The sequence below is a fragment of the Vipera ursinii genome (assembly GCF_947247035.1).
Source record: "Vipera ursinii genome assembly, chromosome: 2".
NCBI classification, from domain to species: Eukaryota; Metazoa; Chordata; class Lepidosauria; order Squamata; family Viperidae; genus Vipera; species Vipera ursinii.
Genome location: NC_139513.1, coordinates 13,361,254 through 13,386,200, shown reverse-complemented (window position 1 = coordinate 13,386,200; position 24,947 = coordinate 13,361,254). Strand labels below are relative to the sequence as shown.

The window sequence follows — 24,947 nt, the reverse complement described above, 5'->3', positions numbered from 1 at the left end:
TAAGGGTAAACAACCTTGGCTCTTTTATGACTTGTGGACTGCCTTTCCCCTCAGCATGGCTGGCTCAGGAATTCTGGGAGTTGAAGCCCACAAGTCATAAAAGAGCCAAGGTTGCCCACCCCTGGGCATGGGCAACTATAAATCAGCATGGCCTTATCGCTTGCTGGGCACCTCAGTCTGGTGATTACAGCATTGTGTTAATGAGATGTTGTTCCTTATTCTTGGTGCCCTTCCAGAGCTCAGCTGGTAGAGTGAAGGATGGGGGAAGCACAATTTCAAACACTCTCAGACTGTTGGTTCAGTCCTGGCTGTTGAGAGGGGTTTTTTGACCAAATATCGCCACTGCAACATGTGGGGGGAGGGGCAAAATATAACGTGTATAACCCAATAAGATGAAACTCTGCTAGGATATATAAACCGGACTGGTACAGGTCCAGATAGTCCGCTTCATCCAGGAATTGAGGGAGTTGATACACCACAACACTCTCGACAACCTTCGCTACAAAGCAAAGGTTGGAGACAGGACAGTAGTTATTCAACAAGGCCGGGTCCAGAGCAGGCTTCTTGAGGAGGGGCCTCACCACCGCCTCTTTTAAGGCAGAGGGGAAGACACCCTCCATCAAAGAAGCATTGACAACTGCCTGGAGCCACATTATAATAATGTGGAGATCTGTAATAATATGTATTTGTTTGAAATGGAAATATTGTAACTCGGATACCACGCTGCTTCTTAAAGATATTATTGTAAATATTGGAAAACTAATAAAATATTATTAAAAAAACCACATCTGAACATCAACTGGGACAAAGGGACCAGGCCCGTCAGCAATTTCTTCTACATTCCCCCCCCACTTTTGCTAATTGTTCCTCTAAAATTTGCCTTATAGGGGTATACAATGGCTGTGAAGAAGCAGAAGAATTAACCTCTTCATGAGGAGCTGAAGGTTCAATTAAAGGTAACTTCGGAGGGAAAAAAATTATTTGATTATAATTAGGTGGAGGTTTTGTGGTCAATTGTTGTCCTGCCAAAGCATCAGAGCCAAATTTTTCCACTGCTTGACGGCATTGAAACCATAGATGTAATATATGGAGCCCGGGGTTCAAGATGTAAAGTATGCCCTATCTTTACCCAGTCCTGTAAACGGAGTGTCCTGTGCTCCAGATACCAAGGACAGTGTTTCCCTATCTCTCCTACGAGCTTCTTTATCTCTGCCACAGGTGCTTTAAGCCCTGACTTTTGTAACAGGAAAGTTAGTTCCTCTACATGCTGTTGCTGCTGAGATAGATTGCAACCCATACTTACCTCTGAGGGGTCCCGTAGGAGGAAGGTACCTTTGGGGTCTATTCCAGACGAAGGTAAATATGTTGAAAGTTGCTCCCCTGGAGGGAGGTCCTATTCCAAATCTCTTTTTGTTTGTTTTTAAAGATTTATGGTCCCTGTTCAGGGCACCAAATGTGGGATTCAGAGACCAGTCAACGCAGGGTGTCCCAAATATGTCTGTCTGCCTACGCAGAGTTTATTGTATTTATACAGTTTAACAAACAGGAAATAACGCACAGCAAAAGCGTTGTTTATTGGTGTACACCCCAGTCAATCTTAGAGAACATCCGAAACATCCAAGCCAGGGCAGAGTCTCTTTTATCTAGCTGGTTCTTTGCAGTCCTTGGCAAGGCTAATTGGAATGACCTCATAGTCATGTGGATAACAAGATACTGAGGCAGGCAATTTTCTGCGCATGGTCGTTTCATATCCTTGACCTCCATCTCTACAGCTTCTCTCCTGTGTGGATGCTGTTGTGGGAATTAAGATGACTGCTACAAGTAAACGCCTTTCCACACTCCATGCACTGATATGGCTTCTCGCAGGTGTGGATCTTTTTATGAGAGGTGAGATCACAATTCCACCTAAAGCCCTTTCCACATTCCACACATTTATATGGCATCTCTCCTATGTGGATCCTCTTGTGGGAACTAAGATTACTGCTACGACGAAAGGTCTTTCCACACTCCATGCATTGATATGGCTTCTCTCCTGTGTGGATCCTCTTGTGGGAACTAAGACGACTGCTACAAGTAAAGGCCTTTCCACATTCCACACATTGATATGGCTTCTCTCCTGTGTGGATCATGTTGTGGGTATTAAGATTACTGCTACAATGAAAGGTCTTTCCACACTCCATGCACTGATATGGCTTCTCTCCTGTGTGGATCCTCTTGTGGGAACTAAGATTACTGCTAGAAGTAAAGGCCTTTCCACACTCCATGCATTGATATGGCTTCTCTCCAGTGTGGATTCTCTTGTGGTTATTAAGAGTACTTCTACAAGTAAAGCTCTTTCCACATTCCACACATTGATATGGCTTCTCTCCTGCGTGGATCCTCTTGTGGGAACTAAGATTACTGCTACGATGAAAGGTCTTTCCACACTCCATGCACTGATATGGCTTCTCTCCTGTGTGGTGCCTCATGTGGAAAGTAAAATTACTGTCATAACGAAAGGTCTTTCCACACTCCATGCATTTATAAGGCCGTTCTCCTGTGTGATTCCTTTCATGAGTTCTAAGACAGTAATTATCACGGAAGATCTTTCCACATTCCTTGCAGGCATATCGTTTCTGTCTTGAACGTGTCTTTTTAAGGGAAATAAGATTAGCAGATTTATTAAAGCTCTTTCCAGACTCCATGCATTTAATTTGTGATGGCTTTGTTTCATTACTCTTTGGTTGCACTTGATCTGTAAAGTTCTCTTTTCTCTCTCTCAGATGGATCGCTTGGCATTCCTCCTTGCAATTCTTATTCTCTTGCCCATTAAAGCCTTGAAAAAGAAAAATGAAAACTGTAGCAAGACTAGGGGAATGACCAATTTTTTTTAATTTAGGAAAATATATTTAGGCAGTTGTGCTGGCAGACATAAAGATTCTAAGCCATGCTGTTACCAAAGACGTATTCCTAAGTGGGATCCCCCCAATTCTCATATATCAAAACTGGATGACCTCCGAATGAAAGTAAGCAAAACCTTGTCCTAAACTTTGACCAACCGTGTGTTCAATGACCTGGGACAATTCCAAGGGGCCACAAACTCCCCCAAGTGCTATTGACACTGTTATAATGCTGGGACAGCAATATACCCACCAGCTCCCCAACTTCAGTGAAAAACCTCATCTCCACTTCTCTTTCAGACAGAATCTTTGAAAGTCAATAAAATTTCTGGATGGCAAAAGCTCCCCCACCCTCAACTTGGAATGATGCTAAACTCAGAACACAAGTGGGCACATCTCAGTCAGTTTGGTCCAATGGTTAAGGCACCAGTCTAGAAACTGGGTGACTGGGAGTTCTAGTTCTGCCTTAAGCGCAAATGCTGGCTGGGTAACTTTGGGCCAGTCTCTCTCGGCTCAACCCATGACACAGCATTATTGTTTGGGGAAAAATAGGAAGGAGGAGGAGGAGTACTGGGTGTGTCTACTACCCTGAGCAAAAAGTAACAAAGGCGGTATATATATAAAAAGTGATATTTTCCTATCACAAATAACATCTAAGCCCCCCAGACATTCCTTCTCTACATTTCTGAGCACAGGTGGGGGTTCTTACCCGGAGAAACCAGATTCCTGGAATTCTCCAGCATGACTTCCCCATGGAGTGCTTTTTGGTCAGGATCCAGCTGAGACCACTCCTCTTCGGAGAAATACACGGCCACGTCCTCCAAAGACACAACATCCTGGACAAGGAAACAAGTTTCCCAATTAGCAGATAATCCCAAGAATAATGTGACAGTTTTCTTTCACCAATTAAGCAGAGAGATCCTATGAACAAAACAGGCATCTTTCTGCAGAATTCAGAATGAGATCTCACAGCTTTTGGCTGATGGCACAACTGAAGCACATTGGATCAAGTTGGAAATATTTGGAATGCCTTTCAGTGTAGCCAACTAAAACAGTTTTTTTGGTCACTTGGTAGTTGGGTATTAAACCCACTACTTCTCACTGGCTTCAATTCTTCCTAGAGTGGGCAGAAGAAAATACAGGGGAAATCCATCTGCTTTTTGTCCATAGACTGCTTCATCAACCGAGGGGACAAACTCTTCCCTCCCACTCCACACCTTCGTGGGAGTGTTGGGAGAGCTTGTAATGGTATGTGAGAATGACCCTGGGAGATAGCAAAGAAGCAGGAGGGCAGAGAAAATTTATCAGAAGGGACAGTTAAGTTAAGCCAAGTGTGAATTTTCAATGATATGATCTAAAATTTGTCTTGCTTAGGAAGAGCAACATTATACATTAGAAACAGCAATATTACACATTGAATATTATACAGAATAAAATTAAACCCATCCAAGGTTCATGGACCTTTCCGATATTTCTCTTCCTACCTGAGGCAGAGGTTCAGCCACTCTTTCAGCTCCACCACAAAGAGAAGGTGGTTCTAAAAACACTAAGGACATCTTTCTATTATCTGTGAGATAGAAAACAGCGGAAGCAGGGATTTCATTCAAGATGAACAAAACAATCACCTGGATGTCCAAATCTCATATCACATGAAAAGAACTTTGGTTACCTAGTGTGGTGTCTTGACTTTCACCTTTCTGGAAGCTCTTCCTGAATAACAGCTCCTGGGAGGATTTGGATGAATCTTTCCACCCCTGGGGATACTCAGTGATAGCTTGCAAGGATTTCTGGACAAGACGTGACACGAGAAAGAAGGGAAGAGTACAGAGACAGAAATGAATTATCAGGATTGAACACGCAACCTAGCAGACCCCAATGTCCATAGATTAAGCTGAAAAGTGAGAGAGGAAGAATTGCCCCAAATGCATCCTCTGGAAGAAGAATAGAACAATGGGTCTTAGGAGTTCATAATCCCAGAAAATTCTACCAGAGACACATTGACAAATTCAGAGAGATTCTCCTTGGTACTGACATAATTACATTCTCACACCTGCAACTCTTCTTGAATTTTTTCTTCCTTCTGACTCAGCAAGAAGCCTTCGGCCAGGGCCACTGCCTGGGAACTGGTTTCCGCTCCACACTCCCGCACCCATTTCTCCATCTCTGGGGGAAGGAAAGCCAGGAACTGCTCCAGGAGCACCAGGTCCAGCATCTGGGCCTTCGTGTGTCTTTCTGGCTGCAGCCACTGACAGCAAAGGCGGTGAAGCTGACTGCAAACATCTCGGGGACCCCTCCCCTCCTGGAACTGCACTTTTCTGAAGTGACAGCATTGGACCTCTGAACTGTTGGCTTCTTCTTCTTGGCTCTTCTGCCCAGGAACTGCCCCATTCTTCCCACAGCTCCAAGGCAGAGCAGCTGCAGGGCCTTTTCCAACTCCTGAATCTGCTGGGCTTTGTCCCTCCATGTAATCCATCACCAAAATGGCCTGATCTCCCCAGCTCTTTCTAATCACAAGGGGTCTGTCCAAATCTCCTAATGCCATTCAGGCCTCTTCCCTCACAAGACACTTCAGTCTCCAGCGGAACCAGCTTACCTATCTGAAAAGCAAAACACAGGGGTTTGCAACAAGGTGACAAATTTGAATACTGTTAGACACAAAAATAGTCACAAATTGAAATTCACTCTGTTTGTGTTACAAATAGAAAAGAAGTTTATTAGACTTCACAACAAAGTCTAAAAAGTAACAGTTTGCAAAGTGTGGTGGATTCAGGAAGGCAAACAATGTAGCCAAACACTGAACCACACCCCAAATTCCAAAATCCCATATTATACATCCTATCGGGACACCCCATTCCCTCCCCCATGGCCCCATTGGCTTAGGCTTTTGAGGTTACAATCTATCAGAAGCGCCTAAACAGAATACATTATCTCTGCCCCTGTTTGCTTACATTATACTAATAAGATCCCTCCCCTACTATCCTGTTTCTAGGGAAGAGATGTCTCCCATGTTCTACACCTGCGGGGGGGGGGGGGGGGGGGTACCAGGCACCAGAAGGTACTTAAAAACAATTCCTAGATGGTGACTCACACTGGGCCCCATGATAACTCCTGTTCTCCCCCTCCCTCCATCTGAGGCTTGTATTTTCCCCCATATTCTCAAAGCATCTACTCAAGCAATTGATTATAAAATGATTATTATAAAATATAAAATAGGATTACATGATAATACTAAAAGCATATATATTTTTATTTTTAAAGTTCCTCACTACTTCGTTATTTTCCACAATACTGAGCATCCTTCTCCATAAATAAACAAATCAACAAAAGAAATTCTTATGAAGCCACCAATGTGTGGGAAGAGGGGTGTGTGTGTGTGGGAGGGGAATCTTACTAGACAGACTCATTTATATTTGGGGAAACTTCTTAGCACTCTTCTCTTGCTCAACTTCTATCAAGAAATCAAAATACCAAATAAATACATTTAAAATATGTTTTGGGTTTCTGTTTCTGGAAACAGATTATTTATATCAAATCGTTTCTATTGCTGCCTAGGAAGAACTACCCTTTTCACAATCCAAATTATAAACGTCTCCAGGCAGAAGAAAATTCACGTGAGTGCCTATCTAAATCGATTTAGCAAGCAGGTTAATCAACAGTTGAATTTCTAGTAAAACATAAGGCAGCAGAACCCAATTAACCTCGTGGCCCAAAAACCTGGGTCAGGGGAAGGCAACCTCGGCTCTTTTATGGCTCATAGCTGGCTCAGGAATTCTGGGAGTTAAAGTCCATGAGTCCTAAAAGAGCCGAGGTTCCCTTCCCCTGTCCTGGGTGAACTCCAGAAGCCAGAATTAACAAACCACCATCCAATGCACCGACAGAGCCACCAACGGATAGTGAGGAAAGGAGGGAAACGAGGAAACCGAGTTCCAGTCCTTACACACCTCGCACTCAACTCTTTACACGTGGAACTGTAGCCTTGTGTACAACCCAACAAGAGGAACTCAATGAAGCTTTGCATACTCCACGCACGCCTCCAGCATCAGAGGAAAGCCCCCTCCTCCCCCTCCACTCACTCTGAGTCACGTCTGGATCGCCCCCCGCGCGGGGATTCCCCACGGCCTCTTGGCCCGGTGGCTCAGCCTAAGGGCCGCAGCGAAGGGGAGCAGAATCGGACACGGCACAAAAGCGCTCCCAGCCTTTCCCGCAAGTACGAAACTGCCTTGAGATGGCGGAAGAGCGAGGCGACTGCCCATCCCTTCCAACCTTGCCGAGGGAGACCCCTGGTGGACGCTCTGCGCTATGACAGGGGATCCTGCAAGGGCGCCGAAGGGGGCCAGGGATGATGGGCGTGGGATTGGGTCTCTCTAACGTCTTGCCTTTCTAAATATGATTGCAGGTTTAGAGTTTTCTCTTGTTAATTTCTGGGAACTATGTGTGATTTGTGAACGCTGAGGAAAACTTCGTTTGATGCTCAAAAGTCATTTTCCTCGAGCAGCCTCAGAAATTTTGCAAAACCCTTAGTTGCTCAGCATGCACCTCAGGAGATCTCCTCCTCTTCCCGTGTTTAAGGTGATTCAGGGAGGCCATGGAGGGGAAACCCTCCCTCTTCCCTCATGTTCAGAATTCTGGGAGCTGAAACTCAAGTAAGGTTTTATTCTCCACTTGCTTGGGATGACCAGCCTCTCCTTATTCATTTCCTCTCCAATAAAATAGAAAATGGAATGGGGCTCTTGCTAGTCTTAGGGGTGAAGCCTTTTCCTGCCCTTTCTTTGAGCGAGGAGTGGCTCTGATGCTGAGAAAAAGATGCGTTTCTGCCTGGTTTTGAGCCTTTTGCTTGTGAGGCAAATATGATAACCACTAGACCACAAAAATGATAGGTGTTGTGTATGCCACCATAACACCAGGTGGCATCGGTCAGGGGCCTGATTGGTCAACCTGTCCGGCGGAAAATATAGGACACTGGGTTGGGTGTCACCTGCCCAGTGGGAACACGGAGCAACCGGGTTGGCTGACTGCAGGGGGCATCAGTAACATATAAGGGGCACCAGGGGTGGGGGCAAGCCAGTTCCAGCATGTAATCAATAAAGGCATTACGTATTATGCTGTCTCCTCATTGTCTCCATGCGGTCGCCCACGCTATAACAATAGGCATGGGCAGGGGTAAGCAACCTTGGCTCTTTTCAGACTCGTGGACTTCAACTCCCAGAATTCCTGAACCACCATGGCTCAGCTTAGAAACTCTGCCTTTCCCCTCACCATGGCTGGCTCAAGAATTCTGGGAGTTGAAGTCCACAAGTCAGAGAAGAGCCAAGGTTGCCTACCCCTGGGCATGGGCAACTATAAATCAGCATGGCCCTATTGCTTGCCGGCCGCCTCAGGCTGGTGATTACAGAATTGTAAGAGTTAATGAGATGTTGTTCCTTATGCTTGGTGCCCTTCCAGAGCTCAGCTGGTAGAGTGAAGAACGGGGGGGGGGGGGGGGGGGGGAAACACAATTTCAGACACTTTCAGATTGTTGGTTCAGTTCTGGCTTTTGAGAGATTTTCTTTGACCAATTGTTGCCACTGCAACATTTGGTGGGGAGGGGCAAAATATAATGTGTTATTTAACCCAATAAGATGAAACTCTGCTAGGATATATAAATGATCTAAAATAGTGGCCACCCACAGTGGAAGGGGGCCATCCTGAGCTATCACAAAGGTGAGCTGGATAAGCAAGATAGCCCAGGACTGGTCCCTGGTGTTTTCCTTTGAAAAAGCCACATCCTCACATTTACATCCTCACACCTACATCCTCCTGAACAGCTAAACCATTGGGAAGGTGCTAAGTTAGAGGGTTGGGTTAGCCATCTTTCAAAATGTTGCTTCTGCGACGTTTTCTGCCAAAACTGCATTGTGAGAAAGTCTGTATTTAGAATGTGCATACAAGTCATGTAAGTCTGTAAATGGAAAAAAAAATCCCTGAAGGGACACCTTTCTTACACAGATTTTTGAAACCTTCCAACAGTTGGAAATTTGACACGGTATATAGTGGATCCCAGATAGCAATCATTTTTTGATGATTGATTACATTTGCGGTTTTGAGGGGAAGTCAAAACCCATCCCACACAAGCTGCCAGGAGAGGCATGATGCAGGACCCATCAGCCTGACTATTCTGGTTGGTGAGGTCCAGGAGAAGACCCTCCTCTGTTGTTGTTCCTGCCCTCTGAATCATCTTGCCCACCCCCACCCCCATTTGACATGCACCCCAACCCTCCTGACCTTTTGTTAAGGGCCTAAAGATCTGGCTCTGCCGGTTAGCTTGAGGCCCCAATGGGGGAGCATCACAGTGGAGGTGACTGATCAATCCCATCTCTATCCCACCTTCCCAATATGTATCTATAATTACTTTTATGATGGTAAGCCTCCAAGAGTTACCCTGTGATAAGATGGGCAGCCAATAATTTTTATAAATAAATCAGTCAGTCAGTCAGTGTGACGTCCAGAAGATGACTGACACTGTGGCATCAACCTTCACAAACACATCCACTTCCTGGGACACCCACTGGAGAAGTTGATGGGAAATTAATTGACCCAGAGAATTCCCAGTAGGGTGTACAGCTCCATGTGTCAGATCCCATCTTGGGACAAAATGCAGCAAAGTGCTTGCTTCAAAGAAGACCAGCAGGTGATGCTCAGAGAAAGAGCAGAAGAAGGAAAAGATTCTATGGAGAGTTAACACATCTGGCCATAATGCAAAGTGGATGCAAAGATTTGCCCCCTGGCAGCATCCTGATTATTATTTTTTTCAAATCCAAATTAATCTGTAAAAGGAATTAAACTACTCTTGACAGGACAACTAGAGATCACTATGGGAGAGAATTAGTGTCATTAGTACCGAGATCTAGCATGGAGCCTCAACAAAAATAACAATGGATTACATAATAAAAGCACTGCAATCAAAAATTGCATGTGCCAGAAGACCGGATTCAGAACCCTGGATAGCTCCCAATGCTGGATGCTCCTGCTTGGATTAATCGTCTCTAAGAAAAACACAATTCCAGTGCTGCTCTGTGGCCAATAAAATCCTCAAGAAAGGCGATGGCCGTTCGCCCCCATTTTTCATTCCAGAGGGTAAAACTCATTCAGATATTTAAATCCTACTGAGAAAAATCCTTGACAGTATGGGAATCGAAGCCCTCAGATGAAGAACCCAATGCAATAACAGTCCACCACCTTCACCTCGGAATCATCTCATCAAGGAGGCCGTCCCTGGGTGGGTTCGAACCACCATCCTTCTGGTTAACAGCCAGATGCGCTAACCCCTTGAGCCCCAGAGACTTGGCACAGGGCTTGGCATCAGCCTCCCTCAGTCCAGAGATTCAGGCCACCGAAGCTTGTGTTTGGTTTCTGTAGTGTGGCTCCTTTCCCCCCCCCCCCGCTAAAAACAAAAACTGGGATGAGAATTCGGACGGGTGACACTGCCTGCACATCCCAGAAGGGTAAAAGTTGAAAAAAGGCATGCGCCAGGCAGGATTCAAACCCAAGTCTGTGTCCCCTTGTCCCCTTAACATCATAGTAAGCTGATCTGATTCCGCACAGTTCAATATTCTCTGAATTACTATTTGGTCGGGTGGGCTAACATCCATCTTCCAATATTGGGCCCACGCCAATCTTGCAGCAGTGGTTATATGTAACAACAAGTACCATGCAGTTCTGTTTATATTTTGTGGTCTTATCCCCAATAAAAATACCTCAGGACACAATTGTATATGGTATCCCAACATCTCACTTAGCCATTTCTGAATATTCTTCCAGAAATTCATAGCCTCTCGACAGGTCCACCATTGGCAGAAATATGTGCCTTCTTTGACACCACATTTTCAACAAGTTGGGGATGTTCCTGGAAACATTTTGGCGAGCCTGGCCGGCGGTAAATGCCAACGATATGCCATTTTATATATATTTTCTTTATATGCTATTGACCGTGTTAACTTAATGTTCTTAACCCAAATTTCGCTCCACCTCTCAGTATCAATTGAGCAACCTAAGTCTCTCACCCAGGCATGGACCAAGGCCTTCGCGCCCTCCTCAGCTACTTCCATAGCCATAAAAAATTTATAACACTTAGATAAGATCTTATCATCCACTCCAAACAAAATCCTATCCAGAGTATGGAGCTCTCGACAAATTCCAGGCCTCTGCCCGTCCTTCGTGTATTTACTACTAATTTGCAAATAGGTCCACCAATCTAAATTTAACCCCTGTTCCTGAAGTGATGACTTTGCTTTTAAGTTCCCATTTGAATCTGATATCTCTTTGTAAGTCAACTTTTTCTCAAAATTGTATAGAGTCGGAAAAATCACTGCTTACAGGGGTGAGGTCCAAGGTGGCACTTTATTATAGTATATTTTCCTAATTGTGGCTCAGATCTCAATCAAAACTCCACTAAGTAATGCTTAGTAAAATATTCTGGGGGTCTACCTCTTTCCCACCATAGGTGGGCGTGCCACCCCTGCTGGAGATCGTGGCCTTCAATTACCAACAAACGTTTACGTGCCACTATGACCAATTCACAAACCCATACCAGGATCGCCGAATTATAATAGTATTGCCAATTTGGAACCCCGAATCCACCTTGTTCTTTCGGTTTCTGCATCGTTTTTAATCTAATTCGGGGTTTCTTGCCCTGCCAAATAAATCTACTGGTACTCCTATCTAAATTCCTAAAAAAAGTTTTATCTAATCTAACCGGGGCCGTCTGAAAAAGGAATACCAATCTAGGCAAGACCTGGGTTTTAATCAAAGCTATCCGACCCATTAGCGAAAGTTGTAGCTTACCCCATTTCTCTAAGTCTATCTCCAATTGTTCGACTAATTTTAAATGATTATCCGCCTTTATTGAAGAACATCTATCGGACAGCCATATACCCAAATATTTAATTTTACGAACTATCTGGAAGCCCAAAGTATTTTGTAGTTCTAATCTCTGTATTCCTGTCATATTTTTAACTATAATATTCATTTTTTCTTTATTTATTCATAATCCAGCTACTTCACCAAATTTCTGTATCCTATCAATAAGTCGGCAGCCAGAAGTTAGTGGCTTTTCTAAGACAAAAGCTAGGTCACGGGTCAGCAACCTGCGGTTCCCAGCCGCCCGGTGCGCGCGCACCTCTTTGAACGGGCAGTGGTGCGCGCGCACCTCTCCAAATGGAGAGTGGCACCGCCCGTTTGGAGAGGTGCGCGCGCACCTCCCCGAATGGGAGGAGGTGCGCACGCACCTCCCCAAACCTTTGGAGAGGTGAGCGCGTACCTCCGTGCGAACGGGCAGAGGTGCCACTCCTTGAGGAAGCTGTCGCGGCCCGTCTCCGAAGCTGCCGCTTTCGGCAGCTTTGCAGACGGGCCGCGGCAGCTTCCTCAAAGAGCAGCGCCCCTGCCCATTCTGAGAGGTGCGCGCGCACCTCTCCGAACGACCGGAGGTGTGCGCGCACCTCCCCAAACCTTTGGAGAGGTGCGCACGTACCTCCGCGCAAACGGGCAGGGGCGCTGCTCTTTGAGGAAGCTGTAGCGGCCCGTCTGCAAAGCTGCTGAAAGCGGCAGCTTTGCAGACGGGCCGTCGCCGTCAGGCAACCGGGAACCGGTTCCATCTCACTTTTTAAAAAAATGGCAACCGCATGCATCCGCAAAAAATCATTTTGCGCATGCGCAAAACTTTTTTTGCGCATGCGCGTGCATGGACACACACACGCGGCTCCCACTTTTTTTAATTTGTGATGGAACCGGTTCCCAGTGGCTCTTTTCCTTTTTTAGGTTGCCGACCCCTGAGCTAGGTCGTCTGCAAACACCTGAACTTTGTATTCTGAATTCTCCTGTTTTCTCTATTTTGGCTGTTCCCCGGTTTGTAGTCCAAATCCCTGTCAATTACTGCGTTAAAATCGCCTAATACAGATACATGGTCATATTGTAGATCAATAAGCTTTTGATACACCATTTGATAGAAATCAGATTGTCCATTATTTGGGGCATATATTCCCACCAAGAGGACCTGTAATCGACCTATGCGTACCTCCAACATTAAAATTCTTCCCTCATCATCCTTATAGATTAGTTTTGGTTCCAAGTGATTCCTAACATAAAAAATCACGCCTGTCTGCTTCTCATCTGCTAGCGCCACAAATAGCTCACCAAGTTCTGGACAATGCAGAACAGATTCATGTTGTTTTTTGATGTGAACTTCCTGGAGACATATAACATCCATATGCAATTTCAATAAGTTCTTAAAAACCCGCTTCCTCTTCACCTGCAACTGTTAAATAATAGGCTGGACAAGTCACTGAAAGGGCAATTAAATGTCCCTTATCTCCACTGATACTCACTTTTCAGGTCCAACCTCCTACTTAGCCAAAACCACAACAGGATTTGGGATCCACTTTGTTCTGATTTGCACTAGAAAGGCAAATTATACATGCTACCTAACAAGGTCTAGTATTTATCTGGATTATTGCCCAAATCCTCCTTGCATGTGATTTTAGATGACTACTGGTAGTCCTCGATTTACAGCAGTTCATTTAGGGACCAAAGTTACAACAGCACAAAAGCAAGTAACTTGTGACTGTTTTTCACACTTAAGACCGTTGCAGTAGCCCCCATGGTCAAGTGGTCAAAATTCACGTGTTTGGCAGTGTCCCCTGGATCTTGTCAACACATTTTGTAACCTTACAATAAGCAAAGCCAATGGGATAGCCCGATTCAATTAACAACTGGGTTGACTAACTTACCAACTGCAATGATTCATTTAACAAATGTGGCAAGAAGTCATAAAATGGGCAAAACTCATTTAACAGCTGTCTTGTTTAGCAATAGAATGTTTGGGATCAATTGCAGTCATAAGCCGAAGACTACCTGTATTTCTATTGAAGCTCTTCCCACATTTCCTGTATTGACATGGCTTCGCCTATATGTGGATCTTTCTATGGCAAGTAAGAGTGTAATTTCTCGCAATGCTCTTTCCACACGCCATGCATTCATTCATATGGGTTCTTCCCCATATGGATTCTTTTATGGGAAGAAAGGTTACAATTTTTCTTAAAGCCCTTTCCACATTCCACACATTGATATGGCTTCTCTCCTGTGTGGATCCTCTTGTGCGAATTAAGATTACTGCTACAAGAAAAGGTCTTTCCACACTCCATGCATTTATATGGCTTCTCTCCTGTGTGGATCTTTTTATGAGAGGTGAGATCACAATTCCACCTAAAGCCCTTTCCACATTCCACACATTTATATGGCATCTCTCCTATGTGGATCCTCTTGTGGGAATTAAGATTATTGCTACTATGAAAGCTCTTTCCACATTCCATGCACTGGTATGGCTTCTCTCCTGTGTGGATCATCTTATGGGTATTAAGATTACTGCTACGAGTAAACGTCTTTCCACACTCCAGGCACTGATATGGCTTCTCTCCTGTGTGGACCCTCTTGTGGGAATTAAAATTACTGCCATAACCAAAGGTCTTTCCACACTCCATGCATTTATAAGGCCGTTCTCCTGTGTGATTCCTTTCATGAGTTCTGAGACAGTAACTATCACGGAAGATCTTTCCACATTCCTTGCAGGCATATCGTTTCTCTTCTGAATGTGTCTTTTTATGGAACATAAGATTAGCAGATTTATTAAAGCTCTTTCCAGACTCCATGCATTTAATTCCGCTTTGTGATGGCTTTGTTTCATTACTCTTTGGTTGCACTTGATCTGTAAAGTTGTTTTTTCTCTCTCTCAGATGGATCGCTTGGCATTCCTCCTTGCAATTCTTATTCTCTTGCCCATTAAAGCCTTGAAAAAGAAAATTGAAAACTGTAGTAAGACTAGGGGAATGACCAAATTTAGCAAAATATATTTAGGCGGTTTTGCTGGCAAACATGAAGATTCTAAGCCATGCTGTTACCAAAGATGTATTTCTAAGTGGGATCCCTCCAATTCTCATATATCGAAACTGGATGACCTCCGAATGAAAGTAAGCAAAACCTTGTCCTAAACTTTGACCAACCGTGTGTGTCAGCCTTTTCAATGACCTGGGACAATTCCAAGGGGCCACAAACTCCCCGAGTGCTATTGGACACTGTTATAATGCTGGGACAGCAACATACCCACCAGCTCCCCAACTTCAGTGAAAAACCTCATCTCCACTTGTCTGTCAGACAGAATCTTTGAACGTCAATAAAATTTCTGGATGGCAATAGCTGCCCACCGTCAACTTGGAATGATACCAAACTCAGAAGACAAGTGGGCACATCTCAGTCAGTTTGGTCCAATGGTTAAGGCACCAGACTAGAAACTGGGTGACTGGGAGTTCTAGTGCTGACTTAATTCCAAATGCTGGCTGGGTGATTTTGGGCCAATCTCTCTCGGCTCAACCCATGACACAGCGTTGTTGTTAGTGGAAAAATAGGAAGGAGTACTGGGTGCGTCTACCGCCCTGAGCAAAAAATAACAAAGTGGGATTTAAAGTGATATTTTCTTATCAGAAAAAAACATCTAAGCCCCCCAGACATTCCTTCTCTACATTTCTGAGCACAGATGGGGGTTCTTACCGAGAGAAGCCAGATTCCTGGAATTCTCCAGCATGACTTCCTCATGGAGTGCTTTTTGGTCAGGATACAACTGAGACCACTCCTCTTCGGAGAAAAACACGGCCACTTCCTCCAAAGACACAACATCCTGGACAAGGAAACAAGTTTCCCACTTAACAGATAATCCCAAGAATAATCTGAGAGTTTTCTTTCACCAATTAAACAGAGAGATCGTATGAACACAACGGGCATCTTTCTGCTGAATGAGATCTCACAGCTTTTGGCTGACAGCACAACTGAAGCTCTTTGGATCAAGTTGGAAGTATTTGGAATGCCTTTCTTTGTAGCCAACTAAAATAATTTTGGGGTCAATTCATAGTTGGGTCTTCAATCTACTCTTATCAGTGACCCCAATTCTCCCTAGGGTGGGCAGAGCACAGCAAACCATTGGCAAAACCCACTGACATTTTTGCCAATGGCTTACTTTATCCACTTAAGAGGCAAATGTACCGCAACTCCACACCTTCGTGAATGTGTTGGAAGAGCTTGTAATAGTACTATATATGTCCATGAAGATTCTCAATCGCCAGGTCATGGTTGCCCAAAAATTCCTTTTCAAAATGCAAAAAAAGGTATTTTTTTTTGTAATTTATTTATTTATTGATTGATGGGATTTATATCCCGCCCTATCTCCCGAAGGACTCAGGGCGGCTAACAACAAAACATATAATAAGTACAGAAATCAAGATAAAAATAAAATTGAAATCATCTGTGCAATAAATTAAAATTAAAGAATTAAAAAAATAAATTAAAAATTCTAAATATAAATTAATTAAAATGCCTGTCAGTCCAGGTCAGCCTGGTGGAAAAGGAGTGTTTTGAGGCCGCGGCAAAAGGACTGGAGGTTTTGGGCCATCCGAAGCTCAGGGGGGAGCTGATTCCATAGGGCTGGCGCTCCCACAGAGAAGGCCCTCCCCCTGGGGGTCGCCAGCCGACATTGCCTAGCTGACGGTACCCTGAGGAGGCCTTCTCTGTGTGAGCGTACTGGACGATGGGAATTTGTTCCCGGCAGCAGTAATGGTGTGTGAGAATGACACTGGAAGACAGAAGAGTCACAATGCTCACAACTGTCTGGTCAATGAAATCTGAAGGCGAAGCAGGAGGGGTGGAGAATGCATATCATAAAGGATCCCCTCAAAAAGGAGAGGGTAAGTGTCAGAATCCATTTATATCATATTCATAAATGGAATGTTTCAAACATATCCCATGGATTCTGTCATCTCCCGAAGAGAAGAGGATAGATGTGTATTGAACCGGCAATAGGCATTTCAAAGGAAAGGAGAAGCCTTTTGAACTGGGAAAACAAAAGGGGGGGTTAGCATCTGGGTTTTGTCAGCAATAAACAAAAGGGTCCTAACTTCCTCTTTCCCACGAGATGGATGATACGAGAGGAAGGATGGGGGGGGGGACTGACCAAATGGGGATTAAGGGGGGTTAAACCGGGAACTCTTTATAAGGGTTTACATCGTGGAAATATTAAGCCCTGTCTCATTTCCTACAACCGAGCACGTCATAGTAAAGATTTCTTTTGGACTAAAATCCTGACTCCAAGAGTTTTTGTCTTCCTAAGACGTGGTTTGGGGTGGGTCCTGACATTAGACAGGGCTTGCAACGAAAGTCAACCTGGGAAGAAGAACCTTACCGGGGGACTTTGCAAATAAATATGATGTCTGACGATGAAGCAAGAAGGGAAGAAAGCCCCACGGAGAAGGAGCCTTCCCCCCAGCCGAACTCCCAGAAACATTGGGAAACTGAGGCATCATATTCCTCCTGGGAAGAAACGGCGGAGCAGCACGAACAAAAACCCCGGTGGTCGATGGGCGTTGGAAGGAAAAGTGAGTGGAAAAAGGCTTCGAGAGAAGTGACCCTGAGACGGAGCGACCACCAACCGGAATGGAAACAAGAGATGGAGAACTCCCTGCACGCCAGTGAGGAAGAGCGGATTCTGGAAAAAGCTATTGACTTGATGAAAACAACCCTGAGCTCACTAAGGGAGGAGAGAGCTGGAAACCACAACACCTGGGGTCGCAACTGGAGGGGTAACGGAAGGGACCCAACACCTGAAACCCCAGGGCTGTCCAATGGAACAGGAGCCGCTGACTCAGCGGTACCCACCCCCCCCCAGACCCACAGATGGGGATCGAGATGAGGAGCGATACACTCCGCGGCGCAGACAACGATCCAGCCAAAGATTCCCACCCCTGGAAGCAAAATTCAAGGGGGAGCCATCACGACTGGGATTTTTCCTAACCCAAGTCCTCAGCTACATGGAAGAGTACGGACGGGACATCCCCAGTGACAAAACACGCATCCGAATTGTGCAATCTGCCCTGGACGGGACGGCCGCAGACTGGGTGGTGAACCTGCATGACTCCAACGCCCCAGAACTCAACGACTTCAACCGATTCATGTCATCCTTGAGGCGACGATTTGAGGACCCTTTGGCTGACCGGAAGGCCCGGGAGAGAATCAAGACGGTGAGGCAGGGCAGGAGAACAGTGGCCGAATATACCCAAGAATTCCGAGCCATCGCCAGCAAGCTGAACTGGCCAGAAGACATCCTCCTCAGCCATTTCAAAGACGGTCTAAACTACGACCTGTATGACGCTTGCCTGCCTCGGGGAGACCCCTACCATCTCGATGACTGGTATGTCCTGGCAGAGGAAGTGGAAATAGACCTATTGAAAAGACAACGCAGAGGAAAACCATGGGGCCGCCCGCCACTCGAGCAAACACGTGAGGGGGAAAACCCACCGGCCACGGCTAAAAAATCAAAGGGATGTTTCAATTGCGGGAGAGAGGGCCACCGTGCTGCAGAATGTCGTTCGAAAGCCCCTCCACGCAAAACAGAGGCACCATCTTCCAAAAAGCTGGGGAAGTCTCAAGGCAACCCAAAAGAATCTTCCATGAAGGGGACAGAGGCTGTAGAGTCCACAATTTCTGCCAAAACCTGGGATTGGACTCCGGCCTACACTGCAGGGGCGGTGGACACCTCGGAAGACAGCTCAGAGGGAGAACCTTTGGTAAGTGGACCTCTTCCACCCATACTTAAGACAGTAACTATATTAGCTTCCTCTGCACCAAAAGCCAATGAAATAAAAGCTTTGATAGACTCTGGCTGCATCCGCTGCCTCATCAGCCCAACACTGGTGGAGGAACTGAGCATCCCAGTGAGGAGGCTAAAACAACCAATCTCCTTCAGTCAATTAGACGGGTCTATAGCAGGGGGGGGACCAGCTACCCTAGCCACTCTACCACTCCACATGTCCCTGGGGTCCCATGAGGAAGACATAACATTTATAGTGGCCCCAGGCATGGCATGCCCAATGATTTTAGGACTGGAATGGCTGAAGAAATGGAACCCCGGGATAAACTGGAGGACTGCAGAACTCAACTTCCCAAAAGGGGAACAGGAAAACGTAAAACCCCCAAACACCCCCCCCAACCCAGAGGGAGGAAAAAGCAGCAGTGGGGGAAGAGAAGGGGCTAACAGAGATACCGGAGGAATACAGGGACCTGGCTGAGGTTTTCAGTGAGGAAAGAGCAGATGAGCTCCCCCCCCACCGCCCCACAGACTGCACCATAGAATTCAAACCTGGGGCAAAACTCCCAAAACCCAGGATGTATGCCATGAGCCCAAGGGAAATGGCAGAAATGGAAAGATTCATAAAGAAAAACTTAGAAAGAGGATTTATTGAGCCCGCCAAACCCAAAGTAGCCGCCCCGGTTCTGTTCAGGGAGAAGAAGGATGGTTCCTTTCGTTTGGTTGTAGATTACCGGAACCTAAATACAATTAGTGAATGTAATCTATACCCCCTTCCCCTAATGAAGGATATGCTATCCCACCTATCGAAAGGAAAGATTTTTACCAAACTAGACCTGAGGGAAGCATACTACCGTATTAGGATTAAGGAAGGAGACGAATGGAAAACTGCATTCAACTGCCCAATGGGGTGCTATCAATTCAAAGTACTGCCATTTGGACTGCAAGGGGCCCCCGCAGTCTTTATGCAATTAATTAATGACGTACTGAGAGAGCACCTATATAAGGGGGTCCTGGTTTACCTCGATGACATCCTTATCTTCACAGAAACCAAAGAGGAACATATCAAACTAGTCAGAGCAGTCCTGAAGAAATTGCGAGCTGCCCATTTATATGCTAAATTATCGAAGTGTGAATTTCATAAGGAAAGAATCGACTACCTGGGATATCGCATATCCCCAGAGGGCATCGAAATGGACCCAGAGAAGGTCAGGGCAGTACTAGAGTGGGCACCCCCCCGCACACGGAAGCAATTGCAAAGTTTCCTGGGGTTTGCAAATTTCTACCGCCAATTCATCCCTGCATTTGGCCAAATAGCCATGCCCCTCACAAATTTGTTGAAAACGAAGGGGGGGTCACCCGTGAAGCCCAGCCAGCCTCTGAAATGGTCAATGGAATGTCAAGCAGCATTTGAGAGGCTAAAGAGACTCTTTTCTGCGGAACCTGTACTTAAACACCCAGATCCCAACAAACCTTTTGTAATACAGGCAGATGCGAGCGACGTAGCAGTCGGAGCCGTATTACTACAAGAAAATGATGAGGGGGCGTTGCAACCTTGCGCATATACATCCAGGAAACTTACAGAAACTGAACAACGATGGCCAATATGGGAGAAGGAAGCATTCTCATTAAGGTGGTCATTATTAACTTGGCGTCAATTTTTGGAAGGAAATAAAATACCTTTCCAAGTCTGGACTGACCACAAAAATTTAGAAGCACTAAAAACGCCCAGGAAGCTCACTCCTAAGCAAGCCCGCTGGTCCCAACACTTTCACCGATTCAATTTCACTCTCAAACACTTACCGGGGGGAAAGAACTTCCTGGCAGATGCATTATCCCGCATGCCCCAATATAACAGCACAAGAGTTACTGACTTTAAACCACTTGTACCGGAACAACAACTGGCAGCACCAGTCACCACCAGGGCACAAGAAAAAATGAAACCGAAGGTAGATAGCCAAACTGGAATAGAATTCAGGAAATCTTTGGAAAGTGATGAATGGTTCCAGAAAAATAAACATGTGTGCACAATTAAAGATGGACTGCCGTGGGTGGGGGAGAAGCTATATATACCTGCCACATAGAGAATCAATTTCATGCAACTGTGCCATGATACAAAATCAGCAGGACACTTTGGATTTGTAAAAACCTTACACTTAACTAAAAGGCAATTTTGGTGGCCATCTATGAAAAAGGACATAGAAAGCTATGTGGGTAGCTGTCAAATTTGCGCAATGGCCAAGAGGTTACAAGGGAAATCGCCAGGACTGTTACAACCAGTGGCGAATCCCTCAGCCCCATGGAAAGAAATAGCCATGGATTTTATTGTGGAACTACCAGAAAGCAACGGAAACACCGTTATCTGGACTGTTACTGATCTGTTCTCTAAGCAAGTCCATTTCATACCTTGCCCAAAAATTCCTACTGCAAAAACATTAGCAAAACTTTTTGTACAACATATTTACAGATTGCATGGAGCACCACTACGCATCATATCTGACAGGGGGGTGCAATTTACCTCAGCATTCTGGAAGGAATTTTTATCTCTGTTAGGAACCACCCAAGGACTGACATCTAGTCATCACCCTCAGGGTAATGGTCAAGCTGAAAGGGCTAACTCTGTACTTGAACAATATTTAAGATGTTATGTACATTTTCAGCAGAACAATTGGACAGACCTGCTGCCTTTCGCAGAAGTGGCATATAACAACGCAATTCACTCCAGCACAGGTTACACTCCTTTTCAAGTAGCCACAGGCCAGAGCTTCAACCCCATACCTGATCTAACTCCAAAAGAACCGGTAATTCCAGAACTAAAGGAATGGATTGCTCAGTTACAATACACCTGGCCTATTGTCAGAAAAGCATTAACAGAGGCTAGATTAGCACACAAGACACAGGCAGACAAGAAAAGATCTGATCCCACACCGTTCAAGGTGGGAGAGATGGTATATCTGTCTACAAAATACCTTAAGTCTCTCCAACCCTGTAAAAAACTAGGACCAAAATACATTGGACCTTTTCCAATTAAAAGAATCATAAACCCAGTAACAGTTGAATTAGAACTACCTAAAAATCTTAGACGAATACACCCAATCTTTCACTGCAGTCTAATAAAGAGAGAACAACAATCTCCCCTACGAACAAAAATTCCACCACCACCACCTCCCATCATGGTGGAAGGAGAACAACATTTCGAGGTGAAGGAAATTCTGGATTCCAGGAGACATCATGGAACAACTCAATATCTAGTGGCTTGGAAACACCTCCCCTCCTCAGAAAATGAATGGGTCAGCAAACACCACGTTAAAGCACCAAAGCTGCTTAAGAGATTTCATACAGAATATCCAAACAAACCGAGTTAACATTTACACATGTTATTTTTTCTTCTCTTTTCTTTTCTCCCCCTACAGATGGACACACCTTTCTTCTAAGGAGAGCGGACTGTCAGAATCCATTTATATCATATTCATAAATGGAATGTTTCAAACATATCCCATGGATTCTGTCATCTCCCGAAGAGAAGAGGATAGATGTGTATTGAACCGGCAATAGGCATTTCAAAGGAAAGGAGAAGCCTTTTGAACTGGGAAAACAAAAGGGGGGGTTAGCATCTGGGTTTTGTCAGCAATAAACAAAAGGGTCCTAACTTCCTCTTTCCCACGAGATGGATGATACGAGAGGAAGGATGGGGGGGGACTGACCAAATGGGGATTAAGGGGGGTTAAACCGGGAACTCTTTATAAGGGTTTACATCGTGGAAATATTAAGCCCTGTCTCATTTCCTACAACCGAGCACGTCATAGTAAAGATTTCTTTTGGACTAAAATCCTGACTCCAAGAGTTTTTGTCTTCCTAAGACGTGGTTTGGGGTGGGTCCTGACAGTAAGCTAAATTGAGTGTGAATGTTCAACGATCTGATATCAAATTCATGTTGCTTAGAAACCGCAAATGTATACATCAAACTCCATAGCAAAATGAAATCCATCTAAGATTCATGGACCTTTTGCAACGTTTCTCCTCCTTACCTGAAGTAGAGGTTCAGTCAATCCTTCAGCTCCACCACAAAGAGGAGGTGACTCTAAAAATTCCAAAGATAGCTTTGTACTCTCTGTGAGAAAAATAGTGGAAGCAGATTTGTTAAAAAGAGAGATTCCAACCAAGAGGAGCAAAAGAATCACGTAAATGTTGAAATCTCACGTCACACAAAAAGAGGTTTTGTTACCTGGCATAGTGGGCTGACCTTGGTATTTGTATACGGTCTCCCTGAACAGGAGCTCTCGAGAAGATTTGAATGAATCTTTCCTCCCCTTGGGATACTCAGTCACAGCTTCCAAAGATTTCTGGACATGATGTGATACGAGAAACAAAGAAAGAGCAAAGAGATAGAAATGAATTATCATATTGCACCTTCAAACTAGCAGACCCCAATGTCCATTGCTGAAACCCAAAACAGAACGGAAGAATTGCCTCAAATACATCCTCGACTTAGAAGTTAATAATCTCAGAAAACTCTGACAGAAAGGAATTGACAAATACAGAGTGATCCTCTTCAGATCTGCTAAGACTACATTCTCACACCTGGAACTCTCCTTGCATCTTCTCAGACTCCTGGGTCAGCAAGAAGCCTTCAGCCAGGGCCACCGCTTGGGAACTGGTCTCCGCTCCACACTCCCGCACCCATTTCTCCATCTCTGGGGGAAGGAAAGCCAGGAACTGCTCCAGGAGCACCAGGTCCAGTATCTGGGCCTTTGTGTGTCGTTCTGGCTGCAGCCACTGACAGCAAAGGCGGTGAAGCTGACTGCAAACATCTCGGGGACCCCTCCCCTCCTGGAACTGCACTTTTCTGAAGTGACAGCATTGGACCTCTGAACTGTTGGCTTCCTCTTCTTGGCTCTTCTGCCCAGGACTTGCCCCATTCTTCCCACAGCTCCAAGACTGAGCAGCTGCAGGGCCTTTTCGAACTCCTGAATCTGCTGGACTTTGTCCCTCCATGTAATCCAGCACCAAAATGGACTAATCTTCCCACCTCTTCCTAATCACAAGGGGTCTGTCCAATTATCCAAATGCCATTCAGGCCTCTCCCCTCACAAGATACTTCAGTCTCCAGAGGAACCAGCTTAGGTATCTGAAAAGCAAAACACAGGGAGTTGCAACAGGGTGACAAATTTGAATACTGAGCATCCTCCTACATAAATAAACAAATCAACAAAAGAAATTATTATGAAGCCACCAATGTCTGGGAAGAAAGGGGGTGGGAATCTTACTAGACAGACTCATTTATGTTTGGGGAAAGTTCTTAGCACTCTTCTTCTCTTCTTGCTCAACTTCTATCAAGGAATCAAAATTCCAAATAAATACATTTAAAATATGATTTTGGTTTCTGTTTCTGGAAACAGATTATTTATATCAAATCGTTTCTGTTGCTGCCTAGAAAGAACTACCCTTTGCACAATCCAAATTATAAATGTCTCCAGGCAGAAGAAAATTCACGTGAGTGCCTATCTAAATCGATTTAGCAAGGAGGTTAACCAACATTTGAATTTCTAGTAAAACCTAAGGCAGCAGAACCCCATTAACCTCGTGGCCCAAACCCCTGGGTCAGGGGAAGGCAACCTCGGCTCTTTTATGGCTCATAGCTGGCTCAGGAATTCTGGCAGTTGAAGTCCTTGAGTCCTAAAAGAGCCGAGGTTCCCTTCCCCTGTCCTGGGTGAACTCCAGAAGCCAGAATTAACAAACCACCATCCAATGCACCGACAGAGCCACCAACGGATAGTGAGGCAAGGAGGGAAACGAGGAAACCGAGTTCCAGTCCTTACACACCTCGCACTCAACTCTTGACACGTGGAACTGTAGCCTTGCGTACAACCCAACAAGAGGAACTCAATGAAGCTTTGCATACTCCACGCCCGCCTCCAGCATCAGAGGAAAGCCCCCTCCTCCCCCTCCACTCACTCGGAGTCACGTCTGGATCGCCCCCCGTGCGGGGATTCCCCACGGCCTCTTGGCCCGCTGGCTCAGCCTAAGGGCCGCAGCGAAGGGGAGCAGAACCGGACACGGCAGAAAAAGCAGAGGCGCTTCCAGCCTTTCCGGCAAGTACGAATCTCCCTTCTGATGGCGGAAGAGCCAGGCGCATGCTCAGTTCCCTCCGGAAGGGGACTGCCCATCCTTTCCAACCGCTGCCGAGGGAGACCCCTGGTGGACTCTCTGCGCTATGCCAGGGGATCCTGCAAGGGCGCCGAAGGGGGCCAGGGATGATGGGCGTGGGATTGGGTCTCTCTAACGTCTTGCCTTTCTAAATATGATTGCAGGTTTAGAGTTTTCTCTTGTTAATTTCTGGGAACTATGTGTGATTTGTGAACGCTGAGGAAATCTTCGTTGAAGCTCAAAAGTCGTTTTCCTCAAGAGCTGCC

At 45.4% G+C, this 24,947-nt stretch overlaps 1 protein-coding gene across 4 annotated transcripts; it reads right to left on the bottom strand.

Moving 5' to 3' along the window:
* Nucleotides 1-1,486: 1,486 nt before the first annotated feature.
* Nucleotides 1,487-24,629, bottom strand: LOC310636261 (uncharacterized protein). Of its 4 annotated transcripts, none has more exons than XM_083355922.1 (6): nucleotides 24,490-24,618; nucleotides 4,930-5,476; nucleotides 4,549-4,666; nucleotides 4,364-4,446; nucleotides 3,589-3,715; nucleotides 1,487-2,815 (listed from the first exon to the last, which is right to left on the bottom strand). In XM_083355922.1, the coding sequence occupies exons 2-6, from the start codon at nucleotides 5,419-5,421 to the stop codon at nucleotides 1,767-1,769; spliced, it is 1,869 nt and encodes a 622-aa protein (XP_083212048.1). In that variant the 5' UTR covers nucleotides 5,422-5,476; nucleotides 24,490-24,618; the 3' UTR covers nucleotides 1,487-1,766. The 4 variants fall into 4 exon arrangements, with proteins under 4 accessions (XP_083212048.1, XP_083212047.1, XP_083212049.1 ...); XM_083355921.1 differs by lacking the exon at nucleotides 24,490-24,618 and adding an exon at nucleotides 6,953-7,050; XM_083355923.1 differs by lacking the exons at nucleotides 1,487-2,815; nucleotides 3,589-3,715; nucleotides 4,364-4,446; nucleotides 4,549-4,666; nucleotides 4,930-5,476 and adding exons at nucleotides 13,355-14,694; nucleotides 15,453-15,579; nucleotides 22,563-22,645; nucleotides 22,760-22,877; nucleotides 23,116-23,662 and having other exon boundaries at nucleotides 24,490-24,629.
* Between the last annotated feature and the right edge of the window lie 318 nt (nucleotides 24,630-24,947).

Coding starts and splice junctions, on each gene's coding strand:
- LOC310636261 (XM_083355922.1), bottom strand. CDS start 5,421: ATGGCATTAGGAGATTTGGACAGACCCCTTGTGATTAGAAAGAGCTGG. Junction 4,667..4,929: donor AAATTCAAGAAGAGTTGCAG/GTGTGAGAATGT, acceptor CGTCTTGTCCAG/AAATCCTTGCAAGCTATCAC. Junction 3,716..4,363: donor TGGCTGAACCTCTGCCTCAG/GTAGGAAGAGAA, acceptor TTCCTTGTCCAG/GATGTTGTGTCTTTGGAGGA.